The 25,657-nt window shown below is 40.9% G+C and overlaps 3 protein-coding genes across 6 annotated transcripts; 1 reads left to right on the top strand and 2 right to left on the bottom strand.

Annotated features, from left to right (window-relative positions):
• Positions 1-1,858: 1,858 nt before the first annotated feature.
• LOC125747898 (caspase recruitment domain-containing protein 19-like) lies at positions 1,859-3,951 on the bottom strand. 2 transcript variants are annotated; one of them, XM_049023497.1, is made up of 6 exons: positions 3,844-3,951; positions 3,130-3,269; positions 2,726-2,882; positions 2,570-2,626; positions 2,362-2,427; positions 1,859-2,221 (listed from the first exon to the last, which is right to left on the bottom strand). In XM_049023497.1, the coding sequence occupies exons 1-6, from the start codon at positions 3,851-3,853 to the stop codon at positions 2,106-2,108; spliced, it is 546 nt and encodes a 181-aa protein (XP_048879454.1). In that variant the 5' UTR covers positions 3,854-3,951; the 3' UTR covers positions 1,859-2,105. The 2 variants fall into 2 exon arrangements, with proteins under 2 accessions (XP_048879454.1, XP_048879455.1); XM_049023498.1 differs by having other exon boundaries at positions 1,879-2,221; positions 3,130-3,226; positions 3,844-3,934.
• A 3,386-nt stretch (positions 3,952-7,337) lies between these two features.
• On the top strand, positions 7,338-18,307 carry rad18 (RAD18 E3 ubiquitin protein ligase). Of its 2 annotated transcripts, none has more exons than XM_049023510.1 (13): positions 7,338-7,502; positions 7,931-8,009; positions 8,189-8,250; positions 9,652-9,722; positions 10,657-10,985; positions 11,302-11,401; positions 13,001-13,185; positions 14,025-14,095; positions 14,233-14,293; positions 16,466-16,594; positions 17,105-17,216; positions 17,520-17,564; positions 18,093-18,307. In XM_049023510.1, the coding sequence occupies exons 1-13, from the start codon at positions 7,452-7,454 to the stop codon at positions 18,193-18,195; spliced, it is 1,398 nt and encodes a 465-aa protein (XP_048879467.1). In that variant the 5' UTR covers positions 7,338-7,451; the 3' UTR covers positions 18,196-18,307. The 2 variants fall into 2 exon arrangements, with proteins under 2 accessions (XP_048879467.1, XP_048879468.1); XM_049023511.1 differs by lacking the exon at positions 7,338-7,502 and adding an exon at positions 7,523-7,661.
• A 918-nt stretch (positions 18,308-19,225) lies between these two features.
• Positions 19,226-22,514, bottom strand: LOC125747910 (caveolin-3-like). 2 transcript variants are annotated; one of them, XM_049023515.1, is made up of 2 exons: positions 22,291-22,514; positions 19,226-19,835 (listed from the first exon to the last, which is right to left on the bottom strand). In XM_049023515.1, exons 1-2 carry the CDS (start codon positions 22,399-22,401, stop codon positions 19,494-19,496), a joined length of 453 nt encoding a protein of 150 aa, XP_048879472.1. In that variant the 5' UTR covers positions 22,402-22,514; the 3' UTR covers positions 19,226-19,493. The 2 variants fall into 2 exon arrangements, with proteins under 2 accessions (XP_048879472.1, XP_048879474.1); XM_049023517.1 differs by lacking the exon at positions 22,291-22,514 and adding an exon at positions 21,507-22,236.
• Positions 22,515-25,657: the final 3,143 nt, after the last annotated feature.

The raw sequence follows: 25,657 nt of genomic DNA, 5'->3' as shown, positions 1-25,657 counted from the left end.
AAAGGATTGTATTATTCTTAAATACAGTGCTGAACCAAGATGCATGGCTGAATCCTAGAAGGCCACACATACACATGTTTTTGACTGTTAGTTTTACAGATATGATGAGCTGTTACGATTGTGGTAGTGTGAGCAGTGGCAGATGATAAAATTAATCTGGACGAATTAAAGGATTAAGAACACAAGGTTAAACCTTTAACAAAACATTTTCAAAGAATGGTGTAGAGGGGCTTGTCAGAGAGATCTCTGATATTTAAACAAATCAAAAACAAATAGCAGACACAATTGTCTAACTTCTATGTTGGTTTTGACAAAAGCATCTTCCAAATGATTAAATTATAATTGTGCTCAAAAAGGTACATGCTAACGAAAAGAGTTCTTCCAGAATCAGATCTGATGTCTGCTACAGCAGCACAGCAGTGTATTTTTAGGTGCCTAATCCTCACCCTTGAAGCCTGAATTGTATACTAATTATTGCTCATCCATACTCAAGTAATTAATTCCTTGAGTTATTGGAATGCAGTTCACATGGTGTCCCTGTTAGGCACAGTGCATTCGCTAAAACAGCAACTTCTCTAAAACAGCAACTTCTCTAAAACATGACTTCAGCTTTTAAAAATACAGGTAGTACATCTCATGTACAATATGCAATCTTCAAGAAAGATAAAAAATGACCGATTAAAAAAGTATATATACACACACACACACACATCCATTTTAATGTCCCCTGTCACTAAAAGTAGAAATCAGCACCGTTCATTCTTATAGGCTGAATTCTGACTTTATACATGAGCAAACAAAAACATGTTTAATACTGTACAGTGTAATTTAAAGATCTTTGGCATATGAATAAATGTAACAATAAACTGAAACATAACTGAATATTTAAATGCATTTATAAGAAATATTTCCCACTACTGCCTCCCTTCTGAGGTCAGGCATCCATCCGCCCAGTGTGTTCCCCAGCCCTGTACTGCCTCCCTTCCAAGGGCAGGCATCCATCCACCCAGTGTGTTCCCAAGCCCTGTACTGCATCCCTTCTAAGGGCAGGCATCCATCCGCCCAGTGTTTCCCCAGCCTTGTACTGCCTCCCTCCTGAGGGCAGGCATCCATCCGCCCAGTGTTTCCCCAGCCCTGTACTGCCTCCCTTCCAAGGGCAGGCATCCATCCGCCCAGTGTGTTCCCCAGCCTTGTACTGCATCCCTTCTAAGGGCAGGCATCCATCCGCCCAGTGTTTCCCCAGCCCTGTACTGCCTCCCTCCTGAGGGCAGGCATCCATCCGCCCAGTGTTTCCCCAGCCCTGTACTGCCTCCCTCCTGAGGGCAGGCATCCATCCGCCCAGTGTTTCCCCAGCCCTGTACTGCCTCCCTCCTGAGGGCAGGCATCCATCCGCCCAGTGTTTCCCCAGCCCTGTACTGCCTCCCTTCTAAGGGCAGGCATCCATCCGCCCAGTGTGTTCCCCAGCCCTGTACTGCCTCCCTCCTAAGGGCAGGCATCCATCCGCCCAGTGTGTTCCCCAGCCCTGTACTGCCTCCCTCCTAAGGGCAGGCATCCATCCGCCCAGTGTGTTCCCAAGCCCTGTACTGCCTCCCTCCTAAGGGCAGGCATCCATCCGCCCAGTGTGTTCCCCAGCCCTGTACTGCCTCCCTCCTAAGGGCAGGCATCCATCCGCCCAGTGTGTTCCCAAGCCCTGTACTGCCTCCCTCCTAAGGGCAGGCATCCATCCGCCCAGTGTGTTCCCCAGCCCTGTACTGCCTCCCTCCTAAGGGCAGGCATCCATCCGCCCAGTGTGTTCCCAAGCCCTGTACTGCATCCCTTCTAAGGGCAGGCATCCATCCGCCCAGTGTTTCCCCAGCCCTGTACTGCCTCCCTTCTAAGGGCAGGCATCCATCCGCCCAGTGTTTCCCCAGCCCTGTACTGCCTCCCTTCTAAGGGCAGGCATCCATCCGCCCAGTGTGTTCCCCAGCCTTGTACTGCCTCCCTCCTAAGGGCAGGCATCCATCTGCCCAGTGTGTTCCCCAGCCTTGTACTGCCTAGGATAGGCTCCAGGTTTCCCTGGTTAGAAGAAGCCGCCAGAACATGGACGGATGGACCCCTTGCTTGTCCTAATGATTTTTGCCCATATTTTCTGCATATAACAGCAACAGCGAGGTGGCTGGTTTGCTGAAGCCCAGAGCTGTATATGCCAACACCGCCCTGGCACCATCCCACAGGGCACCATCTGAAAAGACAGAGAGATGCCTGTCCTTCAGGGTAAAAAGTGTCAGCTGATTAACTACACGAGTAATATATGCAATTCACCTAAAAGCCCATTTCAGACACATACTGGTGATTGATGAATCCTGTACTGATAAAACTTACCACTGTAGTAATACAGTAGAGCGCCCCCTACAGCAAGTCCAAAGCAACTGACGAAAAACCAAGGACCTGTGGGGTGACAGAAGGGGGCTTAGTCACCACAGATCTGTATGACTGTGTAGGCAAATCTGAGTGTGGGTAGGAATATAAGCATGGGATAAAATTCCTTTAGGAAACTCTGATTTATCATCTGTTGGAAGGTTTCACTCACCCCTGTTGTTAAGTACAAATCGTTCCGGGGGGGATTTATGAGCTTGCTCTGTGTTTCCTACAGTGGGAACAGAATGGGTTTTTTCTCAAAAAACAATTCAAGTAGAAACAATTAAGAACAACTTAGAATAGCTCAAGCTTTGAGTGTTGTTCTGACCAGGGTGAGGGGTCCGTGTGGGAAGGCTGAAGTACACGGCCTCCGCGTGCAGGTGGAGCAGCCGGTACAGCTGGTGACATGCCTCCTCCCCCTTCCCTAGCAGGTTGGTCTGGAGCTCAGCCATTCGCAAACAGGTGGGCACATCCAGGTTCTGTAACTGGAGTAAGCAGAGTGAAAGAGGACTGGTCTGGGGAGGTGGGGCTTACACACTATGCGCAGACAACTAACAGGCTGCAACACACACACAAGCATACCAATGGAGGCTCTTACAACAATCCGTCCAGCTTGCTTGCCAAATATGAGAAATGGAATCATTTAAACTTACTTAGTCTGAGGTCCACAGGCAGTGGGAAAAATAAAATATAAGGTTTAAGTGCATTTCGGAAGGACGAATGTGGGCTTACTTTATGCGCTTCTGCGTATGTGAGTATCTGAGGTGAGCTCTGGTTGAGCTCCAGGATGAGTCTATCCAAGAGCCTGGAGTCCATTCTGCGGTCTACCCTGAGAAACCAGGAGTCCCTCAGCAGCTGCTTCTGGAAGCTTTCTGCACGTCAGACAGCGGTGCTATTCTCAAAACTACAATTACCACAAATCCCTTACAGAACGCTTTCCGTTCTTATATACACCATAGTGGATCTGGGTGTGGGCATTTCAATCAGTTTGACAGCGTTTCTGAGTAAGGAAAAGCACGTTTGCGATAGATAAAATATAACCTGCTCTGTCACTACGAGACAACTACATTGTATTAGATAGTAACTATGACAAACATGGCCGCGACTGTATAACACGCAAACTTCAGCGTAAACAACTGCATCTCGCCGCAAAGCACGGACGTCATACTACGGCATTGTAACTTGTAATCTATTTGTGAACATTTCCTTGTATACTTTAGGCATTTTATCAACGAGAATATTTCACGGGTGTTCTGAAAGCTAGCTATGCGATTATGATGCAGTTTGGAACAACATACTGCGCCAGTGCTTTGAAGTGGGCCGGGACTCACTAGGACACAGTACCGCAGCTATTTGTTTTTACAGAGTACCGTACTACCGGCACCTCTCAGTTATCAATCACTCGTTATCTTGAAATTCACTTGCTGCGAAACGGGATTTACGTACCTCCTGTCATGCTGAAATAGCCAGATTCAATTTATTGACAACGATCCGAAACTAAAACTTTTCGCTCTTCCATCACTTCCTTACTTTCCGCGGCAAATTTGGAACAATACTGCCACCAAGGGGCAGATTGCTGTCATAATCTCAACAAAGCAGGAATACAGCTGTCCTGATGGACATTATGAGTACTATGTGTGAAATATGAATGATATAAAATACGTCTGATTTATTTTCATATTTATCCAGGCTGCCAATTAGTCATTTGAGTCTTTTTATTCGATCCGCCCGTTCAGCTACCCACTGCTTTCATGTATAATATTGTCACCCTCCCCCCACTCTCCCATCCTCACATACACACTGATTTGTTTAAAGGTTCAGAAAATTAATACATTCAATAGACACCAATTCGAAATTAACATATATGTAATTACACTTTAAAATATCAGGATTTAATAGCATTAACCATGCAAATGTGATTAAGGATTTGAATAATGTGCTCTACATATTTATTTGGAATAAGCCTCACTATTTAAAAAGGGAAGTCATTGGCAACACTACAGAAAATGGGGAACTTAAGGTCTTCGATTCTGAAACACTTAACTACACATTTAAAATCTTCCAGAAAAATAAAGAGTTCATGGAATATCTTTTCTAGTCATTTATTTTCCTGCTCAAACAGGCCGGCAAATTACTATACAAAGTATTTTATTTGGAATGCCAAGGTTATATTATCTAAAACAAATGGTTTAAATCACTCTTGGTTTGAACATGGGTGTTATGGAGGGGCATGACGCAGGGAAAGACAATCCATGTTGTGATTCACAAACAAAGGTATCGATTTAAGTAAAATAAAGCAAGAAATAATGGGGTGGCATGGTGGCGAGAGTCTCCGCCATGGTTCCATGTGTGTGGAGTTAGCATGTTCTCCCTGTGTCGTCGTGGGGTTTCCTCCAAGCACTCTGGTTTCCTCCCACAGTCTCAAAAAAAAACATGCCGAGGCTAACTGGAGTTAATAAATTGCCTGTAAGCGTGCATGTGTGAGTGAATGGTGTGTCATTGTGCCTTACGATGGATTAGCACACCATCCTGGATTGTTCCCTGCTTTGTGCCCATAGCCTCCTGAATATGGTTATAGAAGGTTATAGAAAATGGATAGATGGAAAATAAACAAAAACGGACCATTAGGGTTCAAAAACAATGCAGGTTAACTATAATAACTAAGGCGGGGGGGGGGACACCACGGGAACAACCATAGCTACAAAATATATAAAGTGACTGACTAAAGCAAGGGCAGGCACTTAAATACACACATAAGGTACTTTCACGCCGCTTGAATTTTCTTCTGGAACCAAAACCTTTTTCCAGAACCAGAGACTTTTCTCGTGATCACAAAGCAGGAACTTAGCCCAACTGTAGTTCCTTGGAAGCAATTCCAGAACCCTGTTTTAGACAAAGGGTGAATCACAATATGCATACTTGACGGCACTTGTGTTCTCGTGTACCCATTTTATGTCATCTTCCATTGCCGAAGACCAATACTAAGGCCAATACTAAGCACCCAAGTACAGAGGACAGTAAAAATCCCCAGACGTTGCTCTTGCTTCAGACACAAACTATGGGGGAGGTGCTTACAATGACAGCTTGCTGATTGGTTGACCACAAGCCCGGATACTAAGTTGGAAGTTACATGGAAATGCAGAAAAAGATGTAGCACAGCAAAAATTGAGCAGATGGGGTTATTTTTGTATCCAATTACATTTAATGCATCAATTAATAAATTTTTTTGCTTGCATCTCCATATTTCTGCAATGGTAAATTCAGCCGCTAACTAATATACTTTTATCTAATATCACCATTACCAGCAATTAAACAAAGAGCAGGCAAGCTAAGACAGCACAAGACACAATCAGGAGCACAAGCAGGTAGCAACATCAATGACTAGATCGGAGAGCACAAGACTGGGAGGTACTTTATACATCCTTGATGAGGGAGCAGATGAGAGGCAGCTGGAGTGAGTCACACGAAGGCTGAAACGAGAAGTTAGACAAATTAGTAACAGTTGGAGAAAGAACAAGGGGGCAGGAATACAAGATGTGACAATAATGTTACATTGTTTTTTTTTTTATTCCATGGAAAATAATAGATCAATCTGCTGGTCCATTTTCATAATAAATTATAATCATGCTGTGGGTCGTATAAGTAAAATATAAAGGCTGTGTCCCGTTTTGATCACGATGGAGCGTTTTGCATCTCCCATGCTTATTTGACATAAAGGTCCCAGTTCCCGTTGGGTGGTGTGAAAGCCCCAAACATGAGGTTCAACAACAGACGGACGTGAGTGGTAACAAGCAGAAGGAACACAAGCACAGGTGTGGGCAATCAACAGAACAAGGGTAAAACACCAAGGGTGACTGGAATACAAGTCTAACTAAACATTACTATAATCAGGAAACATCAAGGAACCATAAAAAAATCAATGAAATACAAAGAAACATAAGTTGTCAAAATTACAAACAGTTGAGTTTCGAACCCACAAAAAAAAGGGAATGCTGGATGATACACTCAGCCTGGTAAACCATGCAGCAGGCTGGTAAGTAGGTGAACACATTAGGAACTTAACTAAGGAATACTAGCAGAACACAGAACAGGCTGGCCAACGGCCAAACAGGGAAATGACAGACAAGGCTGGGATAAATCCTGACAATGAGACTCTTCCGGTCATGCAATTGTTTAATTCAAAAGGTCAGTTGTTACCATATAGTGAAATTCATGAAAATTTTCAAATACACAATAAACCAAAGGAATACAGCGTTGTGTTTCATGTAATTCCCAGAGGCATGTTATCCTTTTTGACCAATTCCACTTTGTCTGATTTGTATTTGTATTACATTTTTGAATCTTTATTGGGAACAAGGATATAGCAAAAGTTAATGATAAAGTTATTAGAAATATTCTTTGCTATGTAACACTTCCTGCAGCAAGGTTCTTTGGTCAAACTTATTTGGTGATGTTCAATGGAAAAAAGCATGGAATATCCAAAATAATTCTACATCAATAACAAAGTCGTATCTTATCAAGTGTTACACAGAATTTACTCAGTGAAACAGATTTTAAAAATATGTAACTTAGATGCTATATTTTAAACACCTGTGCTTTTTCTGGGATTGAAGGACAAGACATTGAATAATTCAAACAATGTATACATGCTATACAAATGTCCAAAAACAAGAAAGCACAAAAGACATATAAAATCATGAGACTTTCATCCATCTATCCATCCAATTTTTATGATCACTTGTCCTGTTCTTTTCTTTGATACTTCTTTCTGTGTACTCCTAACTGGGTTTAAAGTTTTTATATGGAACATATGTTCCTTGTGCTTCCCTTATCTTTGTTAATATAAAATAACTTTGGGGGAAAAACATCCATAATTAAAACATAACGTGATGTCGTGCAATATAATGCGCTTGCTGCAAACCAGGTAGCGTCGTAAAACATATTGAGGTGCGCATGCGCACAACGGTGCACACTTGCGCGCTGCAAATCCGGCAGCAGCCGCGCGCGGGTTTGTTTAATTGAGGAAAAGCTCAGCAGTCTTTTCATGTTGTACAATGTCGGCGTGCCCTGAACCCGATTTACCCACAAATCTTGCGTGCCTTAAAGTAAGTCTGACAGAAGTGTTCAGCTAGCTTTTATGTGTAAAGTGTTTAAATTGTCGTCTGATTTTGCGTTGCTATGCTAGTAGCCGGATTATGTTTGAGGTTCAGGACGACGGGGGTTGGTAGTGATTTATAACAGAATTGTAATTCAGCTACGGGAAGGTACCCTCGTTTTTGCGTATTGACAGTTTTCTCAGTTACTCGTTTATACCCTTTTTGGTTGTGATTATTTTATTTTTGGTGCTCTGTTGTATTCCACTCAGCTGTTCTGACCTGTTTTGCCGTTTCAACCCGTCGATGCCCTACTCCGCTGTCCCATCTGTTTTGACTACATGAATATTACGATGATGAATAATAATAAAATGATTAGTTTTATTGTGATTTTCTTTTTTGTTGCTGTGTTGCTGTTCTGACCCGCATTGCCGTTTCAGCCCGTCGATGCCTTACTCCGCTGTCCCATCTGTTTTGACTATACGAATATTGCTATGATGACCAAGTGTTCTCATACCTGTAAGTCACGGTACTAACTGCTCTGTGCACCTTTTGTCTTGTCATTGTGAAACAAAATTACCAACTAGCTAGTTACTGTATAAATATTTGAGATGGAAATTGCTTTATTTGAGTTTTTTTAAAGTTTGAAGTTATCCGGTTGTAATTGTTTTTAAAATGGTGTTATTCCTTGGTTTCAGTTTGTTCTCTGTGCATAAGGAAGTCCCTCTCATGCAAGCTGCAGTGTCCAGTGTGTAATTCTGTAAGTATACTTGCGTTCAGTACCAATCTATTGATAATACATTTATGATGTTTCTAATGTACATTGTGTCAATCTCTTGAACAAACACTACTGAGTTTTTTTCGGTATTTTTTTTAGTCTTTTGCTAATTTTATTTATAGAACAACTATGTTTGTATATATGTTTGTAGGTATTTTGCATATTTCCTTGCATAAATATGTCCTATGTGACTTAATGGATGAGAGCTGTTATAGTAATTTAAAGGAAAGGTTTACACTTTAATGTATAACTAGGTCTCTCAAGATGAATATTTAAGAATATGTTTATTCAACTAATGCAACAGATGTCTTGAGTGTGTGAGTGTATGTATAGTTTCTGTCCCTCTTTTAATAAGAGACGCTAATTTTTATTAAGAGACTACCTCCCACACCTGCGGTTCTGAGGCATACTGCCATCCAGCCTTATGGTGTATTTTGAAAAGGAAAATCCAAAAGCCGTCAGTAGATTTGAGGTAGGGCAGTGATGATGGCCAAACCACACTTTGCGCTCTTTATCCCTATAGCATCCAAGGAGTCAATGGTGTTCTTAGCAGCCTATAATCATGCATTGTCCTGCTTGAACGTCATTTTATTTTGGAAGCCAAATTGCAGATTTATGCACATTTGCCAGCCTCTGGACCAGGGGTTTCCAACTTCGGTCCTGGAGATCTAATATCAACTGCCAGGAAGGAGAGAGAACCTACTGGACAATAACTGTCCAGGACCGAAGGTGGTGACCTAGCTGTAGTGGATCCTACATTGTGGTGTTATTGGGAATTTTAAGTACTCTAGCAGTTTCAGAGATCTCTTTGCCACTTAGTGGATTTGAATTAATTATAATTTTTTTTTTACAGCATTCCTTTTTGATGAGATTAATTTTTCTGACTGAAAATTCCCATAATGCTCCTTAATCCGATTTACTTTGCCTGGACTCCAAATTACTCTCAAATTTTTGTACTCCTGTTGATCTCAAAGTTTGTCTGTTTCATTCCCATTGCAAGACGTTACACTTTTTCATGCTTCTCAGCAGCAAAAAGATCTTTCTTCCTTCCAGTACTTGATGAGAAATGTGGCTTACCTAATAATGTAGGATATTACTCTATGCAACTGCTTTTAAGTAGGTTTACCTTTAAATTACAACACTCTCTGGGATTGGTGCAGTTTGTTTAAAGATGCAAGAAAATTAACCAGAAACCAAAAGATCGCAGTAATTTGTATTTTGTTGAAAGGGTTACTAATATGCCTCTTGCATAACACTTTGCAAGGCAGCCCCTGTTCCTATTTTTGTGCTAAACTAAGTTTTCTTTAGGGATTAAAGTACATCTCTCCATTCCATATTTTTATTTTGGGGGGAAATGCTAATTGTGACCTGTTTGTCTTTTAGGAAGCAACAGAGTCAGATCTGAGAAACAATCGGATTCTGGATGATCTGGTCAAAAGTTTCAAAGCTGCAAGGTACAGCACAAACTGGATCTTCTCTCACTTTCTTTCTTTTACCTCTGTATGCATAAGTTCTGTTGATTTAGGTCCTTACTTCTAAAGAACATGGCATGAAAGTGCCAAGGAATGGGTCAGGTCTGTACATGTTTGTCTACTGATTTGGCCAGTAACATCACATGTAGCAGGGGTGTCGAGTAACCATATTTACCACCAACCAGGGACGGATTACAGACCGGGCCAGCGGGGCTGCTGCCCAGGGGCCCTTGGGGTGCAAGGGGCCCATGGGGCCCCTAGCCCAAAACAATTTGCAACGCTTATCAACAATGAATTTTCGTTTGTCTATTTTAGAGGGCCTACATTCTGCCTACAAGGGCCCCTGACCCTATAGGGAGGGCGTTTGGCTGCCAAGGGCCCTTGAATTGTGGTGGTTGTGGTGGTGGTGGTGGTCCTGGTGGTGGTGGGGGGGCCCTCGCGAACGTTTTGCCCAGGGGCCCACACAACCCATAATTCGTCCCTGCCACCAACAAATCTGCGGGCTGACCAGGGCTTCATTATTTAGTTGATAACTACAAAGTTCAGGTCATACTGTTATTTATTTGGTTAAAATATTTAGTTTATGTGAATGATATTTACAAATGTGAACATCGAAGTAAACGTTATTCCTGGAAATTGTCTTTTTTAAATACAACTCATTATTGGTACCCAGAAATCTCTCTGAAGATGTAACATTATAATGAAAGTTCCGAATTTCTGATTCTGACACCTGCTCAGACGTGGTTTGTTGAAGATGTTATTGAAGTATTCTGAAGTCCCAATGTGGGTCAATATTATTAATTTTGTTTAATTGCCACTCATAAAATGATTTTAAGTTATACTGCACTTTGGTTGTATTTATTAAATGTGACATTTTTTACACACCTGTCTGCTTTTTATCTTCTGTTAAACCTAGGCATAAATTGACGCAGACGATTTTTGAATCCCCGCCTATTTCCCCGAAGACCCCCGTCTCTTCTGTAAGACGGAATGCCATGAAGCCAGGGCTCTCGAAAGTGGACGGCACCATTCTGAGCCACTTTTTCCAAAAAAGATCTCCCACCGGCTCGGAACAATCAAGAACACCCAAAGTCCAAAAGGACAGTAGGCAGGGTCAGCAGAACACTGCAACTTTGGTTATGAGTGTGAAGGAGGAGCAGGTGGAGGTGCCTGCTGGGGCACCTGTGTCAAGCTCCGCCTTTCCCTCAAGTTCTGCCTCCCCTAACCAAAAACCTGTCATCAAAGGTGACATTTACCTCTGCATTTGTACCTGGTAGAAATGTTGTACTTGGCTAGGAAGCAAATTGTTAAAATTAATTTCCATATTCTTGCCAAAACATTTTCAAGGGCTATAATTTTTTTTTTCGCTACGTCATTTGAGTTTGAATTGCAAATACTTTATTTATTTGTGATTTACAAAAGTATTAATCAAACAAACTGATTTATGTTGCTGTGTCCTCATGTATTTATTGTTGCCAGCAGTAAAACAAGCTGAATAGGACAAAATAGAACCTGACAAGTAATTAAAACAAACTTGTGTGTTTTTTTTTTTTTTTTTTAGTGGAGTGTCCGGTGTGTAACTTGGGCATTCCTGAACAGTATATTAATAAACACTTGGACAGCTGTCTGACCAGAGATGAGAAGAAGGAGAGCTTGAGAAGGTATGATTTATTGTATTCCTTGGACTGTGGGGAAATATGTATGGTTTTTGGACTGGTTCACTGCCACAGATGTTTTGCATAAGACAATTGCTCAAAACCTATCTGATGGATCTGTTTGAAATTTTGCAGAGGCCTTGTATTGCTGCTGCATTGCAACTGATTAAATTGTGAGACAGATCGCCCTAAAACTGAAGCAACACTGCTTAGTGGCATCAAAGGGAAGGGTGAAAGCAGACATATGAACTTGTGAATGTGATAAGTTAAGTTAAAAAGCATTTAATGGATCATATTACTGCTTCACAGAAACATTATATCGATGAAGATCTATGCCTGGTTTCATTTTCAGACAAATTTCCCCAAAATTAAGCAGCAGTGCTGTGTGTCAGCCAAGTAAGGTAATGGAAACTGTAGAAGATACTTGGTCTTATGATTACAGTAACTCTAAAAGTATTGCATGGATTTTTCTCAAACTTTGCAGACACATTTTAGGAATGACATTCTGGAAGAGATCAAACTTTGAAACAAATCGCCGCAAAACTGAAGCCATGCCATTTAGACCTGGAGCTGTTTAACTTTTGAGAACTGTTCCAATTTGTCACTTAGTGTCAGCAAATGGAAGAGTGAACTAAGAAGAAATGTGACTTGAACTTGATAACTCAAAGTATGTATTAAATCATATTAGCACTTCACATAAATATACAAGTTCTTGAATCTGGTGGTCAGTGTTCTGATGCTGTAAAACCTCCTACTGGACTGCAGGGGGTTTGTGGCTGGGGGTGGTCCTGAGTTATAAATTGAATCTTAGTATGGCAACAGTTAAGGTACAACAGGTCAGTGGTGGATAGTTCAGTACCTGTGATCATCTGGCCAGAATTCACCAGCTCCCTGTATGACCGTCCTGTCATGAACTTTTAAAAGTTATCTACCAATGGCCTGCAGTGTGCATGGTGCATTACAGGTGTGTTTTCAGGATGGTGTGTGCTCTACATGACACAATGCAAGCATGTTTTCAGTTGACAACATGACGAACACCTGAAACTTCTAGCCAGACATGATTTTGCGTTAGGCTAGAGCTGTAGCCTTATATTTTCACTTGCTTGCTGTTGTTTGGATTTAGTGGTGGTTATATTGGTCTTACAACATTTTAGGTCTTACATTTCTTAAAGCCTTTTACTAGTTCACTATGGAACAAACTGCAGTAAACTTGCAAACCAAAGATTTTAAACAAGCATGTTGCTGGTTTAGTGGTTGGCTAAGGTCACACATGAGAAGTAGGAGACCTCTGTGGTTATGGACCCCTTCAGAGCTGCATGTTTTGTGTTATTGGTTAAAGCAACAACTTTGGACTGCCTTGACCAAGGAGTTAACATTCTGTAATGTTGAAAATCTTGTTTACATGCGCTATGTATTCACTTATCCTAATGCAAAGTGGTCCATGAATGGTTTAAAACGAATAAATGAATATGAAGGATAATGCATTTGTTTTGACTGAATAACAGAAGTATTTGGGAACCACAATGATAAAAAGTATACAAATGGGTCAGGTAAGAATGCAAATAGATGTCCCCGGTAACAGTGATGATGTGGTATTTTTTTCAGTTCCGTCGTCAAGAGGAAGCCGTTGCCTAAGTTAGTGTACCACCTGCTCTCCAATCAGGAGCTGAAGAAGAGGCTGCGAGAGCTGCACCTCTCTACCCAGGGCCCCCGGGTGCAGCTGGAACGGAGGCACCAGGAGTTTGTGCACATATACAACTCCCAGTGTGACTCCCTAAGCCCACTGTCAGGTAACAGCCAGTGTCAGCGTACTGCAAGCAGACCAGTGTGCCTCATTCATTTTGATAACTTTCCGGTAAACATTTTCCATTATCATTTCACCAAGTGTTTCTTTGTTGTTCAGACCTGCTTTTCCTGCATTTCACAGCTGTAGAAAAAGAGTTTTGGATTTATTAAAGGCATATTTTTGGGGGTAGTTTAGCGTAGGCTTGTTGTGTGCCCATGTCTGAAAGGGAAAGCTATGTAGCTGTAAGTTTCTCCATTGTATGCAAGTCCTATCCTGGGTATATTTATATAACTAACTTGTACCTGACCCATGTTTCGTCAGTACTGTTCCTGTACAAAACATGTCTTTCCTCAAATCCAACCGTCATCTTTGACATTACGAACATGCATTTTTAATACTGCAGTTTTAAGATTTTGTCTTTTGCATTTTATCTTAAGATCTTTTCTTAAGATAAAATGGTGAATCTTATATCGATGTGGCCAGTGACGCCACTGCTAATGCCTTTCCTTGGCATGCTTTGTCAAATGTAGCGATGCCACACTGCCTGCAGGAACGTGGGCATTTTGGGACTCTAATGTGCTTTTTGAGTGGCCAAAGGCAAGAGAGGAAAGAGGATTGGGATTGCTAGATTGGGAGGAGGAATTTCTGGGGCTGCCCGTGAAGGACACCGAGCACTTGGCTTAACACTCTTCTTAACATTGATGGGTATAGATGCCAAAGACTGCATGTAGTACGAGTATCCACTGGGTATTGGGGAACTATGATACTAAGAAGAGATTTTTCTGTACTCTGAGGAGGTAAACTGCTGCTTTTACACTAACCTGCTTTGTTATCCATCAACAGTGGAAGACATAGCAAAGGAAGTGGAGAGGGATGAGAAGCTCAGGAATCAACCAGAACTGAAACATCCGCCTGTATGTTCTTAGACAGCACTTACAGACCTGAGTGTCATTTTTGAATTTTATAGTTTGTCTTGAATTTACAATTAATCAATTGGAAAAAACGATAAAAAAACACTTTTGTACCATAACCTTTTAACTTCCTTTTCTAGGCATTGGTTTTTTCAAAAACACAAACTGAAGAAGAAATAGAAGAAATCCATGCAAATTACCGTAAGTCAAAAGGCCAGAAAATGCAGTGTTGACCTTGAATGTCAAGAGCAGTGAATGTTTAAAATTCTGTTCCGATTCACGATTCTTCAAGGTGGCGATTTTTAATATCGCCATGAGAGTTAAATTGATTTCCAAACATCAGTTTAAACATGGTTTACTGATTGTCGTTCACGTTTGGTACCGCTAATATACAGTACTTGCCCAGTTGCCCACAGCTTGATTTGTTCAGGAACTGACATGTAGAAGTTTGGCACAGTGCTCTCTCTCTTCCTGTACCATCTTTAAAGCCACAACTCAACTCAACGCAAGTGTGTAAAATTGGAAATTCCATTGAATATACCTCTTCCGTGAACACAGTTGCTAAACAATTTGAATTATTTCTACCTTTTCTTAAAATCCTTCTTTGGGTTTCACCTCACCCTATGTGACTCATCAACACTCGTGTAGCTCATCACACTCATTACCAGTCATAACACTTTTCACAACTACAGGATTTGGAATCACCAAGACGTCCAGATATCTTGCCTGCTAGGTATCTGATGTGCGTCTGCAGTTCTTTCACAACTGTGTCCAGTTGCATCTGAACTAATGGCAATCAAGTGCCAATCAACACCGATTTGCCTCTTATCTAATGTTTTTGTTTGTCGAAAAGCAGAAAATCGGGGTTAAAATATGAACATTCTTTTTTTTTTTTTTTTTTTTTAATAGCCTGGTTTGAATTTCCTGACCAAAGCAAACACTCAGATGTTGTTGCCTAACATGAAAGAGAACATTGGATGTTTCCCCAAAAATATCAGAGTATAACACAATATATGTAATGGGATAACAGACCCAGCAGGTATTCTTGGTCTTATCAAATACTCTCTTGTTGGTGTTTGCATAATATATTGGGAAGCCAAGATGTTCCCAAACTACTGATTTAGCTACTGTGTCTTTGAGCTTTCTCACACTAGCTGTAACCTAGTAGCCATACTTTGTGTAATGTTTTCCATGTTCAACATCTGCTTGTGAGTTTAGCTTTCACCTGTATCAAGAAATGTGTGATTTTGTTTCATTGCATGTTTCAAACTGAAAATGCTGTTACCACAAGGCACTCGAGTATGTGTACTGTTAGAGCTCTTTACTTTAGATGTAGACCTGAAATGCTCTTCATCACGATCTATTTAAAAATTACATATCAAATCGGCAAACGCACATTGATAATACCAATTCAATTACTGCCGATTCCTCAACCTATTTGCTAGTGTCAGCAGAGCTCCCTGAGGAAAGGAAAATAGATGCCTATATGTCTGGGAACCAGCACGAAACCCTTTTGTCGGATTTGAAAGACCATCACTTTGCTCTGAAATTAAAGGGGAAAAATGGGGGGGAATCCATATTAAATTGCTTTTAAATGCAGAAATTATGCAAATGCATGGTTTCTTAATTTGAAATATGTAGGGTTGGGGTTAGATGCTGTGTGTATGTGTTGGTAGTATTTGAGTTGACACAATGTGCAATTAGTTTGCTTAAAGCAGTGAGTGAAGGTTATTTTGCGATTACTGTTTACCTGTGGTTGCTTTTCATATTCTAATTCTATGCCTGTGGATATGTTGCATCTTCCCAAACTCTCTGGAGTCTCTGCGTATCTTTCTCGTGTATTTCAATTCATAACTCACTGAAATCTTATAATAGAAACATGAAGAAAATGCTGACTAAATCCGTAATCTGTCTTCTTTTTGAAACGTCCGTTGTCGGAAGTATTAGTTCTTAAAATTAGGTTACATCGGCAAAGAAGGAAACCATCCCATCTTAGTATGTTTTACCTGCATGGGGGGTGTGTTGCACCGCCCTCACCTGAAGATCACTATTTGCATTCTGAATAGCTGCATTAGCGCCTATTCAAATCGAATTCACATGGTAATTTGGTGAACAATGCAACGGTGAAATGCGATCCAGATACATCCCCATCATCACCATAAGCTGTCCCAGATTTATTCTGTAGTAAAAATGGTTTGCAGCTTTATGGCAGAATTTTCTTTCTGCTATGAATATGGTTTGATTTATATAGTATGTGGAAGTAATTGCAAATAACTTTTAAACCCATTCCTCCTTTATAAATGAAATGTTTAATATGAGCTTGCTTGTCACTGGCTTGATTTTAACTTGCACCTTTTTCCTTTGGTGTGACAGGTAAACAGCACAGTGCTGAATTCTCCCGCCTGATTTCCCAGGTAAAAGGTCGCTGGAAATCGTCCAAGAAAGCAAAGGTAATTGAGGTGGTGCAGGACGGAGAGGAAGCCAGAGGAGAGCATTCCCCAGGTACGCACGCATTCACCTGTAAAGTCATTATTTAACTACTAACATTTATCTCAGGCTCATCGGGTACCGTCTTTGACAGAGTCTTGGTACTCGTGGAAATGTCTGTATGCCATTCAACAGTAGGGTTGCAGAGAGAGAAAATTTCCAGCAAGTTTTCATGGAAATTTTAACTTGTCAGTGCATTATAAAACTCCCATCAGCTGCCTCTGCGTGTAATAAAGAATCGAATCTTGACTTCGACAAACTGAACAGACTGACTTTCATCATGAAACCTTGCAAGGCAATTCTATTCATGGTCAAAGCATCAGGTTAAATGTAAATGTCTTGAACATCTCTTTTTAATTTGTCACTTGTGTTTTTATTAGTTCTTGTGTGGCTCACAACTGTAAATGCACTGAAATTTGCTTACCAATTCAAGTTAAATTTTGTTGGAAAGTTTGCTAGTGTCAGCATTCTTTTTTCTAATTGAAATGGTTGCTGTGTTTTTCTTTTCCACAACTCTGAATACAGAGTGTCTGAATGACTCGGGGTCGTGCTCATTGGTGACAGCAGAAGCTGCTGTGATGTCAGAGGTCCCTCCCAGGTCCCCCAGTCCTGCTCTCAGCAGCATCTCCATCAGCAGGTAGCATTACTGAGAAAAGTGTCTTTGTGGTGCCAGTAGCCCAAACCCTTCAAGTCTCTGTGTGGTGAGCAGTGCAGCCATGTAAACGGGCGTCTCTACAAGGATTAAAATTGCCTGCAAGGGTCTGAGTAGCTTGTCACGGGAACACCTGGTGCAGTGTCACAGCAGTGACTGTCCTGTGTGCTCCAGCCTGTGAACATCTGAGATCTTCTCTCTTACCAGGAACATGTATTGGGCTTTGGGCTTTGAACCCATCGGTGTTACCTTAGTCTCAACGACAAACAAGATTTGTTTGATTTCCAGCTCCATTTCAGATGTGTTCAGCCCAGAGCCAAAAAGAAAGCATGAGTAAGTTCTTCGAAGTTCTCCATCTTCCTTAAACATGAGCAGTGCGTGGTGCCCTCTTTTGGGGGCTGTTTTTCTGAAGCCATAAACGTCTTTATAAAACTTCAAATAGGATTGTTATTGTTCTCAAAATGAATTTTTTTCTGTGACAATTTATTTTAAACTACTACAAGAATTATCGCTGTCATACCATGTAATCACTGGCTGTGGTTCTGCTTTCACTAAATTTGTTATTCAGTCCCAGAACAGTGTTTGTAATGATTGATATTAATAAGTCACAGATAATAGTTGTAAAATACTGAATACCATGTTACCATGAAATCATGATATTTTCTGGGATGGTTATCATACCATGAAAATCTCATACCTTGGCAACCCTAGTTTCGTGAGCGTCTAGTCCTGTTAACTGAACCGGCTGAGGTGGATTTTTAAAAGGGTTTAAGAAAGCGATCCTCACTTGTTCGTTTTTTTTTCTTTTAATGCATAAATAAATGCAAATGCTCTGTTCCTCTGAACCTGTGGCTCTTCCAGGATGCTGGAGAGTACCCCCAGCAGGAAGCGTTTGGCATCCAGCCCCCAGGACGCAGACCTGGCTCCTCTCTCCACTTCGGATAAACGGGCACGTTGGCACTGAGGAGGCCGCAACAGAAACTCACGTTTTTCAGTTAACTTTGGTGGCACAGCTGGCAAAAGCGACTGAAATGTTTCTTAATCTGTAATATCATTAAAGCTTTTTGTTTTATGTATATTTTACGCAAGTTTTCATTCTTGTAACTCATCGGCAGAGGTAACAAACCTGATGAATGCTTTTGAAGTCCCTGCACGTTTGTGGAACATTATTAGCCACGAATGGATAAGACAGCTCTCCATTATACCTGCTAAATCCAGTGTAACACCTGTCTGACGCTGCATGCGTCCAGGTGCTTTACTGTATAAAGTTTGAAAGTATTAGTTTGAGCAGAAAATGCTGAGATGTCTTTGTAACACTGAAATGAAATGTTTTTCATTTAATTGTCGTACAGGGAGTTTTGTTTGAGAACTGCTGTGCTTTGGCAAATTCTCTTAAAGTTGTATGTTGAGTGTTTTTTGACAGCACTCTTAAAAACCGTATACTGTGGTATAACATGGGAAGTGTGACTGAATGAGAAGGTAAATACTTTGAGAAATTGGTTTAGGGTTTACATACCCCACCATGTTCTCTATATACAGGTGAAAGCAACCTTGGGGTCAAAGCGCAGGGTCAGCCATCGGCTCCGGTTGGTGCTAGGGGCCTTGGTCAAGGACCCAATGCTGATATCAAGGATTTGAACCAGCAGCTTCCTGATCACAGGCACAGCCCTAACCTATGGAGTCACACTGTTGCTCTAAGGGTTTCTGATTGAACCCTCTTTGTGTTTGTTGTCTTCCCCATCAGGAAAATATAGTATCCCATCCAATGAAGCCTTCTCTGAATATGGATTCTGTTTTGTATGTAGTCGATTAGCTATAGTTCTCATTTGCTGGTAGAGATGAAGGTATTTCAGCATGTAGAGGATGAGTTCAGATATTGTTTGTTCATTTTCTGGTGCCTGAACCGTGTGATTATGGGAGTCTGCGTATCTGTTGGAAGGTTACTGTAAACGTTAGTAGGACTTCTGATATTTTCTGTTAGACTAGGCACAGTATTGGGATAACATTTACTTTAATTGAGAAATGCACCAACAGATCTCTTGAGTTGCATTATTATTGCGTATATTGGTTACCCAGGAAAGAGAATGTCCTGTGGCACATTGATCCATTTTACTATTTAACAAACGTGTAGGCTGTATGAATCTGTGAAAGCAGTCAGCAGTTGGGGTCCTGGACCTGGGAGTTATTCTGTATATTTACAAAGAGGTACTGGGGTGGTGCTTGGTGATCCTGGAAGGCTGCTCCGGGCCTGCTGTATACGCTCTACACCTCCTTGCGCAGAGTCATTTTGATGTTGCTGAAGACCTTTCCCATAGCTTCGCAGAGCGGGTCGCAGAAGGTGTGGATGCAGAGTCCATAAACACGGCTGAGGCACTGTGTCTCAATCAAGTAGCTCTTAATACAGGGCACCACCGCCCAGATGTGGCAGAAGGAGATGCAGGCAAACAGAAAGCCCCACAGCAGGGACATGGGGATGCCGAAGACGGCAGACAGCAGCCGGTAGCACCAGTACTTGGAGACAGTGAAGGTGGTGTAGCTGGCCTTCCACACAGTATCCAGGCTGTGGCTGCCATCTGGCTCAGCAATCACATCCTCAAATTCCACCTGGGCAGCAAAGAGGTGCTTTTATCATACAGAAACGCATATTCGCCTTGGGAATGAAAGGAGTTTCTGAAAATGACCAGGTTTCCATTTAAATAATTAATATCTGAACACTAGTAAAAACGTACAGTAGTTTAGGATAATCTTGGAAAACCTTCAGTGACCCTTAGAAATCATTTAGCCGCTGATAAGGATGCAATGTTCACATAAATATACTGCTACTTGCTACTCTGACTCAGTAGATGGCAGTATGATGCAGGACATGAACTCTGGGGGATGTATGGTGCAGCTGAATGCCTATGTATGGTGTTACGGTGTACACTTACTCAACCCCCTCCTGCCCCCAGAGCAGTATGTTTGAGCCGAATGGATGCCCTCATTTGGCAAATTGGGAAACAGATAAGGTCCATCATTACAAATAAATGTCTGAGAATAGAGAGAGACAGTTTTATAAGTAAATACTCATTTTTGAAAAGTATGTGACGGTATATTCACATATCAAAAGCTGGTGTGAAATTAGTTCACTGCTGACATAAAGAATTAAAATTAGCATGAAAGAGCAAGAAGGAAGAAAAAAATGTGGTGCAGTGGTCTGGTGGGTTGTCACTCACCTTACACCTTTAGGATAACAGGTTTGAAAACCACTTCAGCTCTTTGTGGGTTGATAGGCAACAGTGTCACCTTACACCTTTAGGATTACGGGCTTGAATCCTGCCTCTGTTCTAAATGTGGTCTCGGGGGTGGCACTCATTTTACACCTTTAGGATTACTGGTTTGAATTGCACCTCCACTTTGTGTATGGGGAGTTTGCATGTTCTCTCTATCTTGTGCAAGCTTCCTTCCTAAGTCCAATGACATGCATTTATTTTGATTGGCACCTATAAGTTGCTCATAGTGTCAGGGTGTATGTACAAGCCACCCTGTCAGTCTGTCTATAATAAGCAGCTGCAATACCAGTTGCACAAACTTAAATCTCTAGATTCATCTGGTAAATCAGTTACATGTTTTTTAATAGAAGATTATACCGATTGATGTGGAATTTTCTCTAATAATTATATTAGTAAATCAGTCATGTTCCATTTCATTATTCTGGCACATTAGTAAAACGTTTAATCATTATAGTGATAAATGAATAATGTTCTCTTTAATGGTTAGACTGGTAGCTCAGTAACGTGTCATGATACCACATAAAGGCTGAGTGTACATTCACTGGCCACGTGATTAGGTACACCTATTTAACTGCTCATTGAAGCAAATATCAGCCAATCATACGTCAGCAGCGCAATGTATAAAATCATGCCGATACAGGTCAGGAACTTAAGGTAATGTTCACGTCAAACACCAGGACTGGGAAGAAAGGTAATTTACGTGACTGAACCTGGCATGGTTGTTGGTGCCAGACAGGCTGGTATGAGTATTTCAGATACTACTGATCTACTGGGATTTTCTCACACAAATATCTTTACAGTTAACCAAGAATGGGGTGAAAAATAAATAATTGAAATGAAAATGCAGTGTTGATGGTATAGATCAGAAGAATGGCCAGACTGCTTCAAGCTGATAGAAAGACGACAACAACTCAAATAAGCACATAACCACTCATGGGGGATATTTTACTGCCATGCTTTAAGCCCCTTACTTTCAGTTGATCATTGTTTAAATGTCACAGCCTACCTGAGTATTGCTGCTGACCATATCCACTTTCTGCCGGATAAGGTGCCATGTCTCTAAGCTCATAACATCTCACGCTGCTTTCTTCAACATGACAATAAGTTTACAGTCCCTTTGGGATATGGTGGGATGGGAGATTTGCATCGTGAAGGTGCAGCTGACAAATCGGCAGCAGCTGTATGACACTGTCACGTCGACATGAACCAAATCTCTGACGAATGTTTCAACTCTTGTTGAATCTATACCATGACGAATTAAAGTAATTCTGAAGGCAAGAGGGGGTCCAGCGTGGTACTAGCACTCATAAAGTGGCCTGTGAGTGTATGATTCTGTTAATGGCTCATACAACACAGATAAAGCATGCCAATTTTACGGAACAGAGTGAAAAAAGCTAAAATGATATTCAGTTATTCACTCTTTCAGTGTTTCCCTTATTATATACAGACTACTCAGCCACTGAATATGGGAAAGTCCTTGAATAACATTAGCCATACAGAATCACGTTATAAAAAGAGACATGTACATGTATATACTGTGTAAACTGCTTTTTAGGTCCAATAACGGCACCTAAACCCACTGTTTGTTACACCCATTTCCCTCCTTGAAATAGCTTCAGAAAGTCTTGCTGTTGTAGGAGGGTAGGCTGCTGGCTATTTTGAGAAACTGCTACTGCAGAACTATATTGAATGCAGGTCTGAAGTTTCCAAAATGCCACTCTTACAGTCCTACAGCATGCATGCTCTTAAAGCATGCAGCCCTCTCACTAGCATTCAGAGGTACCACCTACCCTGACAACATCTTCATTTATCTGTTTGGGGTCCCGGTTGATTAGGTCGATCTCCTTGGTGTTGCTGTCCTCCACCAGCTTCTCCTCCATGGCATTGTACTTCTCAACCATGGTATCACCTGAGACCTACTTTAGCTTGAGGAACAGAAGGAGCGGAATACTACAGTGCAACACTAGGAGACTGGAGTCTGGACTTTCTTAATTGTCTGTTCCTAGACTGACACCAGGATTAAAATACTATCCAACAGCTGGTGTAGCCTTCATTTCAGTCAAACATGGGGTGGGGTCACATAAACAGCCAACCCACGTGGGCAATCAATCACACCAAAAGTTGAAAGGTATTTCTTAAAGGGCAATCCAGGCTTGAGTCCCCACGAATGGCACTGTGGCTGGAATTATTGGCACCACATGGACGATTTCTGCTTGTAATTCCTGTCCAAACCAAAGGAAACACTGGAAAATAATCTTTCATGTGAGTGAAAAATAAGGCTTCAACCTTTACCTTTAAGTTTGCATATACAGTATCTCATCATTTATGAAATTGCTTTAGTGGCAATAATTAAATAGTGTGCGTGAAAAGGATTAGGCTCTGTGGATTAAAACTCCTCAGCTGGCAATCTCCATAACCAATATAATTGAACTCCTCTCCTTTTACTATGCACAGCCTGTACCCCACACATACAGATGTTTGCATATTTGCCGTGATTTTTCAGTGGTGAGTGGAAGAAGTCAGAGGAAACGAGGATAATTGCTGATCGAGGGATATTTAGTTGCAAAGCTTTACATTGAGAAAGTACTCAAAATTATATACTCTTTAGAGATTCAAAAAAAGATTTCACAAAAATATTATGGAATGATTTAGAACTTTGTATACATTTTCCAAACCAAACTAATTGCTTTCAGTGAGAGTGAGTAACGGTGGCTATAGTTTGAGGAAGAAACTATCCACTGGTGAAACTTATCACTTAACACTTCATCCTGTCAGCTTCCCGCTACCCAATAAAATTTGATCCATGCCCAAAAATAAACTTTATATTTACCTCCTGTTTCATACTTATGGTTCAGCTCACTTCATGGGCAATTTAAATTAGTTTATTTATATTCTCAGTTGAGCAACTAAAATAGTTTTAAAATTCCATATACAAAAAACCATTGTTTTATTATTACTTAAATCATTCCATTTAATTAATCCCTTAATAATACAGTAGATAATTCATCGACAAGTCCAGGCATCACCTGTGCTCCCCAGTATAATGAAGCTCTGTAAACAAGCTGCTCTAATGAGGAAGGATGAAGCCATTAACCAAAAGACTTCAGAAAGCCACCCTAACCGTAACCTCCCATAGCAGGTAGAAAGACAGCACTTACTTTAGTAGTAGCTACACTAGTGAACAGTGGCTTGTGGTACCATAGCGATTATGCACCATTCCTTGTTGACATAAATGCACAACCCCCCCCATGACTCTTACTGGATGCTGATGTATCTTTGATCATGTGGAAGGCGCTCAGACCATCTATCTGTCCATTGAACTGCACTGCATTCCAGCAACCTCCACGGGAGAGAGTACACATAGTCCTCCCCCTGAACATCAGACTGTGCCTCTAATTCAATCAAGTCCCTTCAGTAGCATTTTTCTGAATTAGATTTGGTGAACTTTATTGATCCCAGCAGGAAATTCTTGTGCATACAGCAGCAAGCACGTGGAAACCAGACGAACATACATGGATCAGTACTTTCATGTTGTTTATGCAAAATTTAGACCTGAATGTTGCAGAAAATATCAAGACTCATCTGACCAGGCAAATGGTTTTCCAGTCTTCCATTGTCTTTCCATTGTCCAAAGAGCAGACTCTATATTCTGATGTCTTTTGACTGGAGATACCAAATGCCTGAACAAGCTCATAAGGAAGGCCAGCTCCATCAGACGACTGACCCTGGACCAACTGGAAGCAGTACTGGATATGAGGATGTTGGTTAAATCGGGCAACATTATGAACAATTCTGCTCATCCCCTCCAGGGGGCGCTATTTTGGGGTACCTTCAGCCAGCAGCTCACCCCACCACAGTGTGCTAATAAGCACTACTGGGGTTCTTTCTGCTTGCTGCCATCAGGCACTATAGTGCCTCCTCCTGACATGTCACCCCTGAGGGAGTGCTAATTGCATTAATAAATCATGACGCACCTTTTATCTCAAGTAGCTACAATATTTGTTCATGATTTGTGCTTCAGGAGTTACTACTAATTATTTCTGCCCCCTCAAGTAAAATATTACCAAATTTGTTACTACCGAACATGCCCAAAGCAAATATAAATAAATTAAAATGAAGGTGTAACTAGCTAATCACATTTGCTAGATCATTACATCCATTATTCTATTGCAATATATGGATGGCATGGTTAGAGCAAGTATATCCTGTCTAAGGCATACTGTACATACACTTCCTGTAATTCTTTAATTTGCCATTCACTGCAGAGAACATAAGTTAGCACATCTAATGTTAGTGATAAATGACACTGCACGGTGACAGACTAGCTCCCTGTGTCACCTACTTAACACATGAAGCTAAAGGTTGCTTTTGATTAAAAATATCTATTGATGCTTATATCATTCCACGAGCCAAAATTTATTATACGTTTCAATAAATACATAGTACATCAAGTTTATATGTCTGTATCTGTGATGGTGTACGTGTCTGTATCTGTGATGGTCTATGTGTCTGTATCTGCATCTGTGATGGTTTGTGTGTCTGTATCTGTGATGGTCTACGTGTCTGTATCTGTGATGGTCTATGTGTCTGTATCTGTGTTGGTCTATGTGTCTGTATCTGTGATGGTCTATGTGTCTGTATCTGTGTTGGTCTATGAGTTTGTATCTGTGATGGTCTACGTGTCTGTATCTGTGATGGTCTATGTGCCTGTATCGGTGAAGGTATAGGTTGGTGGTGGTTGAATTCAGTCCAGCACAGAACAAAGAGCAATGGGTGTCTTATTAATCCTAATTATTTTATAATTAGGAAAATAACAATGCATACATTTATTTGTGACATATTATTTCTTTATTTTCTGTTTTGTCACTTATTCATCCATTTTTTATATTAAAATGAAACCAAATACAATAAATAAACATACCATTGTGTAAATGCTTTTAATGTTGTGTATAACATTTCTTTTTCTATTTTATATCGTATCTATATCATGGTCAGAACATTTAAGCTTTATCTTAATCATTTAACACAAAATGAGGGGAAAATACATAGAAGCTGTTTAAAATTAACATGAAATCAATTACATTGTAACCCTGAAATGGAAAAGTGGTATTTGAGATGAATATAATAAATTATACATACTAAAAGTAATATGCAAGT

Source organism: Brienomyrus brachyistius, chromosome 8 (assembly GCF_023856365.1).
Source record: "Brienomyrus brachyistius isolate T26 chromosome 8, BBRACH_0.4, whole genome shotgun sequence".
NCBI lineage: Eukaryota > Metazoa > Chordata > Actinopteri > Osteoglossiformes > Mormyridae > Brienomyrus > Brienomyrus brachyistius.
Note: the sequence above shows the minus strand (reverse complement) of the source record. Positions and strands in the feature narration are given on the sequence as shown.

Bases quoted from the DNA above. Each gene is read 5' to 3' on its own strand.
- LOC125747898 (XM_049023497.1), bottom strand. The intron at 2,627-2,725 runs GTCAGAACAACA...TTCCCACTGTAG, and splicing joins CACACGGACCCCTCACCCTG to GAAACACAGAGCAAGCTCAT. The intron at 2,428-2,569 runs GTGAGTGAAACC...GTCACCCCACAG, and splicing joins ATTTGTACTTAACAACAGGG to GTCCTTGGTTTTTCGTCAGT.
- rad18 (XM_049023510.1), top strand. From the start codon at position 7,452: ATGTCGGCGTGCCCTGAACCCGATTTACCCACAAATCTTGCGTGCCTT. The intron at 10,986-11,301 runs GTGACATTTACC...TTTTTTTTTTAG, and splicing joins CCAAAAACCTGTCATCAAAG to TGGAGTGTCCGGTGTGTAAC. The intron at 14,096-14,232 runs GTATGTTCTTAG...TTCCTTTTCTAG, and splicing joins CAGAACTGAAACATCCGCCT to GCATTGGTTTTTTCAAAAAC.
- LOC125747910 (XM_049023515.1), bottom strand. From the start codon at position 22,401: ATGGTTGAGAAGTACAATGCCATGGAGGAGAAGCTGGTGGAGGACAGC. The intron at 19,836-22,290 runs GTAGGTGGTACC...TTTGCTGCCCAG, and splicing joins TAAATGAAGATGTTGTCAGG to GTGGAATTTGAGGATGTGAT.